Here is a 12,295-nt window from a genome sequence, read left to right on the forward strand (position 1 = left end):
AGTGTGCCATCTTAAATGGCATCCCAAATCCATCACTTGGGACAGCTGTTCATCTTGCCTCCACATAAGAAAGGTCAGTGATGGACGTGGATTACTTGGTCCAGAATCTTGGGTCTCAGTTGGTGAATTAATTCAATCCCTCACATTTCTCATACTTGATAGATGAACTGAAGATGTTTGTGTCTTCCTTCACACTTTGGAAAAGTCATATTATCTGTCGCACAAATAAAGAACTGCCAAACTGAATAGCCGCCAAAAAGGTCAAGTTCCCAAGAAGGTCATTCAACCCACGAGACTCAGATCTGCTTGAGGCAATGGAACAACATTGAACTGGCAGTCAAAAATGCTGATGGCTGCAGTCTCTACTGTTGAACTGTTACTTAGCAACAACCATGTCCTGGGTACTGACCTCATACATCATCCCAGAATGTGCACTGCCTGCCTGAGCCCAAACCAGAGGTGCTAAAATTAAAAAAATCGCTAAGCTCCATCCACCAGTTTTAAAAGTAGCTAATGCTTTATGGCCACTACCTGCCAGAAATGGGACTGCAGTCCTTGATTTCTAACTTGGGACACGTAGAACACATCTACATTACAAACATATAATAGTTTTATACCAATTTAAACATCATTGCCTCCCCTAAAGAATCCTAGGAACTATAATTTGATGGGAGTAGCTGAGACTTCTCTGTTGCATATACCTAAGCCCCCTCACAAAACTAGTTTCCAGGAATCCCAGGAAGACAAACTGGTTTAACAATCATTCTAAGTCTATAAATATATGCCCACAGATATGTCAATCAAACCTTGTCACAGCTGGGCTTCCACCTGTGCCACAATTTATATAGTATATTTATATGCAGCATTTCATTCATGAACAAATAATTACACAATTATTACCTTAATTGTTATAGATTGTTTCTATTCTGACTCTTCTGTCACAATAAAGTAGAAAACATATTGTGGACAGAATTTCTCCATATTTTTGAATAAATTCTGAAACCAAATTTATCTGTCTTGCCTCAGTTTCAATATAAATTTAATCCAAAGTTAAGCACCTTAAAATTTCACTGATTTCAGTAAGAGAGTTAAGAAGATGCTTCTCTCTCTCTCTCTCTCTCTCTCTCTCTCTCTCTCTCTCTCTCTCTCTCTCTCTCTCTCATTTACATGTCACCTGACAACAGACCCCTAGAAGTGCAAAAGCAAATCTGCACAACTTGTGAGCCAACAAGCCAAACACAACCCAACAGTCAAATGTGACAGTCCACCATAGACTTATTATGCCACAACACAAAGCGTATGTGCTGTGTTTGGCTTGATAGGTCACAATTTATGTAGGCTTGATTTGGTGCTCCTAGAAGTACATTCATTTCTCAGACACTCAGGACATTATTCAAACAAAGTTAAACATTTTAAGTGTTCATTCTGGAAAGTCTCAAATCTAACAGGCATGCACTAATGCGTAGCAGTATCTGACTTCTTTAAAAAAAACACTAAAAAGACACAGAGTTTTTTTTACATAAATATAATGTTACTTTCTCATACCCACTGTGAAATCTGAAACTGCTGATCAAGCATAAGGAGTTACATTTGCTATGTTAGCACTGTTTTATTTCGTCGCCAATTTTTAAATTAACACTAAAACACTTAGTAGCTTTCTTTTTAGAATAGTAATTTAACTAATTGTAAAAAAAAGGGAAAGAACACAACACCTTAGCATGCATTTTTAAATTGATTAAAACAACCGATAGGAAAAATTGATTTTAAAATGAATGCAGCTAAATACCTTGTTGATGCTATTAAAATAAGAACCCTAGTGGTTACTAAATAATGTCTTGATGTTTTGAAGAGTTCATTTTTATCTTTGGTTGCCAAATCTTATTTTGGAGTTTTATTGTTTTATGAAATACTGGAGGAGTTCTCTTTTCCTATGTTTAAATGTTCGACTTGTTACGCAAATCTTTTTTGTCTAATCTGATGTCTGAACTATTAACTAGAAAATTAACTTTATAATTTTATTTTACTTCTGTAACTGTCCTGTGTCACCTTAAGTGGCGCAAGGGGGAAATGCTTGACTAACAAGCAGAAGGTTGCTGGTTTGAATCCACTGGTATGGGAAACACCTATATTGGGCAGCAGCAATATAAGAAGATGCTGAAAGGCATCATCTCATACTACGTGGGAGGAGGCAATGGTAAACCCCTCCTGTATTCTACCAAAGAAAACCACAGGGCTCTGTGGGTGCCATGAGTCAAAATAGACTTGATGGCACACTTTATCTTAACCTTTAACTTTTCTGTATTCTGGTTGTGGAAAGGTCTGTGGACCAAATAAAAATGATGATTTTTGTTAAAAAAAAAAAAAAACTGGTGACCTCAGGTGAATAGTTCCTTCCCCATCACACTCACTAGTGTCACACTCACTAGTGTGGATAGAACACAGCAGGATGTACACACAAACAAAGCACATGATAACCCCTGAAGTGTTGATAGTCAATTACAATTCTGAATGTAGCTTAGGGCAGAAGAACAATGTCTGTGTAGTGCTAGAATGCCACCCACACACCCAGTCTAGAAGGTCCCCTTGGTAGAGAGGCCTGCCTCATACTTTGGATCTAAATGGATAGGATTTTCAAGCTGAATAAATTTACATCACAGTGGGACAGAACCCATTTCAAACAGATATGCCGCAAGACAGAGAGACGGGTGCTGAATTTTCCTCCAGCCACGTCTTTTCCTTCTACAGTTTCCCAGCCATTTAAGTTACCCCAGTTGCTGTTTTAAAACTGCTTGGTGGTGATACATATCTGGGGATAAAGGTTTGCAGCCATCATACCTAATTCTGCCTCAGATCTATAACTTTTCCTGGATATGTGAGAAACAGCAGAACTGCACACATTTCAATGTTCACATGGGCTCCTAATCAATCAACGTGGCTATGTGTAACAGCTTTATTTTATTGTTTTAATGTTCTGTTTTAATTTTTGTTTTGTACACCGCCTAGACATAGCTGTTTGAGGTGAAATAAAAATGTAATGATAAAGAAATAAATTTGGGAGAAAGATGGGACAATTCAATAAACAAAATCAAAGGGTTATTCCATTAGTAGAGCATACGCTGCCTGCTGACTCACCTGAGTAACAAGGTCCTCTAGTGACCACTGTTATCTCTTTCTGATGCTTGCAAGCAGCTCTCCTGAGGAAGCATTCATTTTGGTAAGTGTCTCCATTTGAGCCACAAACAGGAATATAATTTGTGTGACACTGGAGTGGGGGGTAGAAATAAGAGAGAGAGAATGAATCAGTTATGCAACCCCCCGTGAACAGATACTGAACTGAGGCGTCTAAGGTACAATCAAAGAGTTCAATTTTGTGGCTCGCAGCTTCTTCCCAGAGACCCATTCCATTCAACTGCAAAAACAAACCACATAAGCCAAAGTGAGCCAGCATGGTGTAGTGGTTAGAGTGCTGGACTAGGACCGGGGAGATCCAAGTTCGAATCCCCATTCAGCCATGATACTAGCTGGGTGACTCTGGGCCAGTCACCTCTCTCTCAGCCTAACCTACTTCACAGGGTTGTTGTGAAAGAGAAACTCAAGTATGTAGTACACCACTCTGGGCTCCTTGGAGGAAGAGCGGGATATAAATGTAATAATAATAATAATAATAAGTAGCAGCAGCAATACTGAACTGCAAAAGCTAACAGTGATTTCAGATTCCCATGCTTTACAAAAAGGGAGATCAACACATACTTTTGGATCAACACATACTTGTTGCAGCTAAGTTCTTTTGGGGAGGTGCATGTGCCATGGCGGGGTGGGTGGGTGGATGAGATGACCATGTGCAGCACAAGGAGGAGGGGATCTAGGGTTCCGCTTGCAAAACACATATGAGTGCAAAGCAAATTGCAAAAGCAGATTCAGATTGCAGACAAAGAATACAGTGTAACTGCAATTAGAAATTTCATGTTTGCCTTCACCTTATGTGTACATTTCAACCTCAAAAGAACATGCTACACCAAATTATATAAATGCTTACATGAGTCACTCTCAGACGGACACGTTCTTCCCCAGTACCTCAATTTTTTTTTTAATCAAATAACAAATGTAAAAATTCCTTACCTGAAACTGGCATGCACATTTCAAACTATCTCCTTCTTTACAAACACCCCCATATTTACATGATGATTCATCACATACTCTCACATCCGATTCCTTTACATTTAATTCTGAAAGAGGAAAAAAGGGGGGAAAGTGTGTTACGTGATTCAACATGCTCAAGAAAAGGAAGAAAAGTCTTTCTGCTGTGCGGACTCAGGGAAAACTATATGCAAGACAAAGGTGTGTGAAATGAAGCCCTGACAAGCTTTGTTCTATCTTTTATAAACAGCAATATCAGGAGGTTATGATTTGTGAAACTATTATTATGATTTGTCAAACTGTTGAAGGGGGGGAGCTTCACCCTCTCCCTATTGGCCATATTTCTGTTCAAAATGGTCTTCCCCAAGCTACTTTTTCCCTTGTGGGATTCTAGGGGCAACAACCCTTTTAATTATCAGATGGGTGGAGGAGAGAAGCGGCTTGGGTTGGGTGATCTGGAACAGAAAAATGGCTAGTAGAGAAAAGGTGAAGTACCTTTCTCCCAATTCCTTGCTCAAATTGCAGCCTCCTGTGATTTTTAAAAAAACCTTACATGCATTTCTGTATAATGTGTACTTTGCCCCATTGCTGTTTCACAAGAAAAACACTGAATATGAGAGAAAATCAATACACACTAGGCTCCTCTATTATATATTTTGAAGAACGTGTTTGTGCAGAATAAAGTCATACTTCCTGATGACATACAGATACTAAATTTTGCATACACAACCCTGGCACTGAATTTAGTTGAATGCACAACTTTTCACGGCAGAATATGCTCGAGAAAAGATGTGTTTATTTATTAGAATTCTGAATATAAACATGTTTTAAGGATTATTGTTCTCCACAGATTTTTAATACTCAATCAGATCAATAATTTCAAAATGACATTATATGCAAGAAAAACAGAAAATCTTTCTCAAACACAAATTTACTATTATTTAAATTTATCATATATAGTAATTATTTGAGAAAACAAATAATGTTTGAAGTTGAAACCCTAAAAATTAAAAAAGCTTTTTACATCCAGTGTTCCCTCTAAGGCATGCGCATGTGGTCACCCATTTTTTGATGTCCACCGGGCCTGTAGCAAAAGCTACTTTTGCTACTAGGTTAATCCAGCTCTGCCACTCAGTCAATTTTAGATCCTGCTCAGATTGAATCAGGAGGGACCCACTCTGAATGCACGGGCACACACACTGCAATCAAACAGGCTGTGCTGCAAAAATGAAACTGTTTCCTCCAGTTCTTTTACATGGCCTATCTTAAGTTCATTTGGGCTTGCCTCTTAAAGTATACAACAGAAACTTTGATTGTGATTTGCTCACCAGACTGGAGAACTATGGAGGAGGAATGGGAGATGTGTTCTAAATAGTAGACACATTTCTTGTTGCAGGAGAGCAAAAACAGAAGGATACAGAAGACTAGAAATACATGCAACAAGCACAGCTCGGTTCCATTCCTAGACAAGCACAATAATAGTCTTCCTATTTCAAGGGAGTGCTGGAAGGATAAATACATTAAAAATTGACAAGCTGCCAAATGCTGCAGTTAATGAGAACCAGAGACATATCTTAAACAGACAGGCAGTGTCTGCTAAGATTTCTAATGTAATGCACAAGTTATGTATAGAAAACATTCAAATATGACTGTTGCGTGTCAGTTGCCAATTACATTTCCTTAACACCTCAAACCACGCAGCAGAAAACCTTGGGGGGCCCCTCAGAACTCACCAGGGGTTCCTCAATGAGACTATCAGTATTGGCAAACATCAAGCTTCTTTGAAAGACAGTTTGTCCACCACTACTGATCCTGCTCTGAAATGTGCTAACACACGTGGTCTAGGTCATGCTTTCAGTTTGAAGGAGATTTGATTACGTTAAAATGTGGTTCTCACTGGGCTTGGCCACAGCCTCAATAGAGACACAGAGGTTCAGAAGATAGGTTTCTCCCAGGCTGGTCACCATACTGATGCCCAAAAAAGTGATCAGACCTTATTGGGTTACAAACTGTTTATTCAGGAACTCATCACAAATCCAGAGAAGAAAGTAGCAGAATAGGGCAATTGCTTAGTCAGCTGGCTGACAGTGCTCAAGCTTCCATTGTAGATTTGAGGACCGCCTCTGTATCCCATACAATAGTTATTATACTTCCAGTCCATATTTCATCAATTCCAATTCCAAGAGACTAGATTGGTTACATTCTAAGTTGCCCTTTTCTGCGCATCTCCTATTGGTCTTCTATACATAATCATGAGCTTGGTACGTGATCAATTCCTGTGGGTTTCCACAAGATTTGTCTTGTATTCCACTACGCCAGCTAAGTGTCACCTGCAGCTTCTTATCTCCTGTGTCTATGTGGCAATTCCCTTTGGTTCTAACTATACTGTGGCTACTTATGGAATAAGACCTGGTTTCCTGAATGACGACTACCCCCAGACAATATTGAGACATGGCTGAGCAACGGTTGACTGTAAATTTGATGGTGGTAATGTTGGAGGAAAGTAATAAGGTCTGCAACATAAGGTTGCAGTGAAGCCCAAGATGTTTGGACCAGGGCCAGCAGGAATTAAGGCCCAGTTTTCATTGAAGTGGTAAACCTATTGTCAGGGATGTAGCAGTTGGAACTGCAGGTGGGGGCTCACATGACTCAGTGCTCCTCCATACATGGCCATTCCTGCACATCGAAAACTAGATGTCAAACTGAAGGCAAGACTAGAACTCACCTCCCTAAATCTAGTTTACTAAGGGGAAAAGATATTTGTGACATGGAGGACCATTCAATCATGTGAACACCCACTGGAAGTCTGAAGCTGTACAGCCCAGACAGAAATTGACTAGCGCTGGGCAAGATTGCAAATTCCAGATTGGCTCTGATCTGGAACCACAAATATTGGTAACAGGTCCTTTGAACCCTTCAGAATTCCAGTATTGTCTTGGAATCTAATTTTTTATCGGTGAAAATCCCCATAGAGGTCTATGGGGAAATTTTTTAAAAATCACTGGGTGGGAAACCCAGCTAAAAAGGAATGTCTGAAAGTTGGCACACAAGTAGGTAAGGATGGCCAGACTGAGTATTTAATTACAAGTGAATCTGAACATCCATTGTTTTTAAATTAATTTTTTTAAGTAACCTGGAAATTGTACTCACAGAGAACCACAGAAGAAAAGTGATGTAACATCAGAGAATCCACTGCTTTATTTTTTTAAACTGTAAGTAAAATAACCGGCTAAAAATTTAAAAAAAAAAACCCTAAGAAATAAATGCAAGTAGGGCAAGTAGGTAGGCAGGCAGGTGGGCAGTTAAATGGCAAAAGATGGCACTCCCCCCCCCCAGTCATGATTGAAGGGAAAATGCAGACCCCGCCACCACAATTTGGAGCTCTGGAAAGCTCTGGAATTCCCCAGATGTTATCAGATAATTCCAGACTGAAATAGGCCTCTCTATTTTGGATCCAGATTATCATTGTTACCCTCTGGAATGGCCCATATTGGGCCATTTATGGAATTCCATATTAGGCCAATTCCCAGAATTAGGGCTTACTAAGGTTTACTGAGCCCAGCTCAGTAAGTAGAAGGCCTAAGTGTATGACCAGAAAATTTTGCAGAACCCTCTGCAATGCTTCGGATATAGCCCCATACGCGCTTTGGGCCCATTTCCATTTGTGTCAACTGTTCCTATCTACTAGAGGCAGTCTGTGGTAAAACACTGTCTCTATTTTAGTCATATACTGTCATTTAGGAAAGATTTTTTCCAAAAAGTTTGTTAATGTCTGCACATGTGTGCGTGTGCAAGAGTACACTAGGTTCCTTTCAATCACCACCACCACCTACTTTACAAGAAACTCCTCACTACATCAGATCTGTACCTGCAGCCTTCAGACATCCACCCATAAAGATATGGAGATTCCCCTACTGCCAGAAATGGATACTTCACTGCTGTCTTGGAATACAAATGATGTACCACAGAACGGCAAGTGTTCGTGTCACAAAAAGGAGACTCAGTATTGGGCTAGAAACATCAGCAAGATCTATGGATTTATGTTAGACCCAAATAGAATGGAACCCGTATTACAGATAATTAAGCAGCCCTATGCTGATATGATTGCTGATTTCTTGGATGTTTTTGCTGATACTCCTGGCACTGCCATACATTTCAAACATAAAATTCAGATGAAGACAAATGCCGTACCCGTAAAACACAAAGTGAGCAATGTACCCATAGCATTGTGCCAACCACTTAGGAGCTTTCAAGACTACAGCATGCTTACATGACGGAACCTGTTGATTCATCAGAATGGGTCTCTCCCATTGTTCTTGTACTACAAAAATAAAATTGTACACTTTGAATGTGCTTAGATTTAAGAGATGAACTCCAACGTGGTAGTGGATTGTCATCCATTACCCTATATCAATGAAATGCTGCTTACTCTGAAAGAAGCCTCAGTGTTCACAACTTTGGACTTGTCTTCAGTCTATCCCGTGCTCAAACGCTATCGCAAATACACAACTTTCATTACCCAAAGGTAATGATGCTAAACAGACAGAAATCTTAAGTAAACTCCGACAATGCAGAGAAACGTCAGTTGTTGCATACACCCGGTGACATACTTGGGACACACAATATCTCAGAGTGGCATACATCCCAAAACAGACTTGGTGAAAGCTATTCAGGAAGCACCAGAGCCACACAACAAGGATACACTTCAATCATTTTTAGGACTCTCTATTACTCTAAATTTGTTAGACAATTTGACTCAAAAGTTACTCCATTGCGTCTTCTTTTTTTAAAAAAAAGAATGTAGCATTTAATTGGGATGCGTCCTGCAAGGCTAGTTTTCAGACTATCAAATCAGCCATTGCTGAAAGCCCTGCTCTCACTTATTTTGACACCAACACAGGAACACTATTGTAACCACTGATGCGTCTGAATATGGTTTGGGTGCTGTCTTGACCCAGCAAAAAGGGGGCAGGGAAGATACAATTGCTTTTGCTTCCAGAGAGCTTACTGCAGCAGAAAAGATGTATTCTGTCACTGAAAAAGAAATTCTAGCATGTTTCTGAGTGGTGAGGCACTTCAGGACTTATAAAAAACTCACTTTATGGTCAGACTATAAACCCCTATCTGCTTTATTTACTACTCAGGGATAAAGTTGAGCAACCCCAAGAACACCCAAATGGATCACCAGACTTGTGGACTTTGATTTCCAGGTGGAATATCTGCCAGGTATTTGGAATATAACTGCAGATTGTTTATCCAATAGGAGATCCCAGAAGAAGAGGGTTAAGGAGTAGTAATTGCACATATAGCTTCATCCACTCATGGAGTGCTCATTCATGTCTTCTGAGAGATGAAATAATAGATGTCTCACTTAGAGATTCTTTTAACAAATCGTAAATACGCTTCTGTTTAGAAGCTTTTTTCTTTGATGAAGTAGTTCCTGGACTGGATCTGTTGCATTTCTTCCCCATTTAGAAACAAAACAAAACATTTTTTTTTTGCCGGGAAAAGATCTAGATTTCGTACCAATGCATTATATAGGAAAGTACAACAGGGTGGTATTAAGAGTTCCAAATTTAATGGCCTACTATGAAGCATCATATATTAGGGATATCTTAGGGATATGGTTAATAGTTGACCTGGAAGCTAAATACTGGGTGGAGATGGAGGTTACTGAAGAACATCTCGGTAATATCAACAACTTAGTACTGATATTTGAATTTATTAAAAGCTCTAAATCTGTTACAAATCCGTTTTTAAGAACCACTTTTAAGATCTGGGGGAAATGGCATGAAATCCCCCCCCCATTCCCCCTTGCTATCCATTTGTAGTCATCCTAAATTTCCAGCTTTAGACTCACCCTCTCGATTACTTGGCGTCTTTGGAGGTGTTGCAAATAGATTAAGGGATTTTTATTATTTGGATAAGCCAATTGATTTAGAACCAATTCGGGAGAAGTTTATTCATAAGCATTACTCTTGGTTAAAATTTCTTCAGTTTCAGTCCTTTATTTTACATCATGATATAGTTAAGCAGGCTAACAGGAATTTGACTATGTTTGAGGAATTAATATTAAAGGCTTCAGAAGTTTCTAAGGGGCTTATTTCTAGATTATACAATATTCTAATAATGCAAACATCTGATCCTTTAATTGGCCTTAAGTTGGCCTGGGAAAACAACCTACAACAAACTATTAGCGACGCACAATGGAATGGAATACTGAAATGGAAGCCGGTGCTTTCTACCTCTTCCCGAATTAGAGAGAATTTTGTTAAGCTTTTTCACAGGTGGTATTTGACCCCTTATAGATTATCCCACATTAATAAGAGTATGTCTCCGTTATGCTGGAATGGCTGTGGAATTACGGGAACATACTTCCATCTATGGTGGTCTTGTCCCAGTATTTTTGGCTTTTGGACAGAGGTATTTTTAGAAATGGGTAAAATTACACAGCAGAGGTTAGATATGAGACCAGAGCTGGCTCTATTAAGTGTATTTTCAGGAGCTAATTTGTCATTATTGTCTAAGGATCTTATAGTTCTTATGTTAACTGCAGCTAGATTATCCATTGCTCAACACTGGAAGTATAAAACCATGTCTTTGACATCTTGGTGTCAGTTTATGTGGCATACTGCCATATCTGAAGAACTGACCCATATTATCCACCTTCGAGCGGGTCAAGCTAATTCTAATGATTTTTTCATGATATGGTCAGATTTCATTTTGTTCACAAATCAAGATAATTTCAGTCATTCTCCTCCATCTAATTATTTACATATCTGGAAGGATGGTTAATGAATGTCATTATGTATCAGCTTTATTATTCATGTTTATGAATTGTAATTTAAAACAAACAAACAAACAAATAAATAAATAAATAACAAAAAAGGAGTAGTAATTGCACATATAGCTTCATCCACTCTTGGAGTGATCATGTCTTCTGAGAGGAAAGAGACCCTCAGTGCTGATCAAGAGCTAACTGAATTTAAACCTTACATAACTAATGGAGGGCCATGCAAAAACAGGGTAACTGAACATCTTCAACCATACATGCATGTAGTGAGTGAGCTGTCCCTTCTTAATGAGCTGGTGATGAGGACTGATCATTTGGTGTTGCCAACCTCCTTACAAGCAAAAGTCATTAAAATTGCCCACAAAGATCACTTGGGCATGAGCTTGACTAACAGCAAATCAGAGAAAGTTTTTGGCGGCCAGGTATGGACAAACACACTGAAAATGTAATCAGGCACTTTGGGCTTGGGCAGTATCTAACAAATCACAGATGACTTTTGCCACCCCCTTGACTCCATTAGAGTATCCCAATGGTTCCTGGTAAAAATCTGCTATGGATATAATGGGGTCTTTCATAACCAACCTGCAAAACAAAGATTTGTTGTCGTGATGGTGGGTTACTATTCCAGGTGGCCAGAAGTTTAATTTGCTGGCAATGTTGCTACAAGCAAGGTGGGGCTGCCTTTGTACATAGTCCAGAAACTGCAGTTGGTACAGAATGGGGCAGCCAGGTTGGTCTCAAAGAGACCATATTACTCCTATACTAAAAATAACTACACTGGCTGATGATAAGTTTCCAGGCAAAATACAAAGTGCTGGTTATAACCTATAAAGCCTTCAACAGCTTAGGCTCAGGGTATTTAAGAGAATGTCTTCTTCATCATGGCCCCCACTGTTCATTGAGATCATCCAGAGAGCCTAGTCTGCAGTTGCCATTGGCTCATCTGGTGGCCACACAGGGACGGGCAGGGGCGTAGCAAGGTTGGAGTGGGCCCAGAGACAAGATTTTAAAATGGGCCCCTCTCTCACTGAAGCTCAGCTCATGAAGTAAAGAAATCTTAAATGAAGCTGAATAGTGGTAACAAAAAGCATAAAAAATGTTTTGTAAATTGTGGACGACGCAAGTCATTTAATGGTACTAGAGAACGACATGTTGTTCTGGTAGCTCCAGAACTTAACACTCACATCAATTTTGGAGGATGAACACAAATGAAGGAAGCCCGGGCAGGTGTGTGGCTGGGGGAGTCAGTCATGTGACTTGCCTCTGGGGGGCCCCCAAGGCAGTGGGCCCCCAGACAACTGTCTCCCCTTTGCCCTATTATAGTTATATCCCTGGGGACGGGCCTTCTCTGTTGGTAACTCAAGA

At 39.6% G+C, this 12,295-nt stretch overlaps 1 protein-coding gene across 3 annotated transcripts in view; it reads right to left on the minus strand.

The window, feature by feature from the left end:
* The window catches only part of TMEFF1 (transmembrane protein with EGF like and two follistatin like domains 1), a 138,894-nt gene that overhangs the window by 71,479 nt on the left and 55,120 nt on the right, over positions 1-12,295 (minus strand). For 2 of the 3 annotated variants that reach the window (XM_053248644.1, XM_053248643.1), the window contains exons 2-3: positions 4,120-4,226; positions 3,133-3,262 (exon numbers count right to left, since the gene is read on the minus strand). In XM_053248644.1, coding sequence (XP_053104619.1) covers positions 3,133-3,262; positions 4,120-4,226 — 237 coding nt within the window. The remainder of the gene's footprint in view (positions 1-3,132; positions 3,263-4,119; positions 4,227-12,295) is intronic. The other variant, XM_053248645.1, reaches the window with a different exon arrangement.

This window comes from Hemicordylus capensis, chromosome 4 (assembly GCF_027244095.1).
Source record: "Hemicordylus capensis ecotype Gifberg chromosome 4, rHemCap1.1.pri, whole genome shotgun sequence".
In the NCBI taxonomy this organism is placed as follows: domain Eukaryota; kingdom Metazoa; phylum Chordata; class Lepidosauria; order Squamata; family Cordylidae; genus Hemicordylus; species Hemicordylus capensis.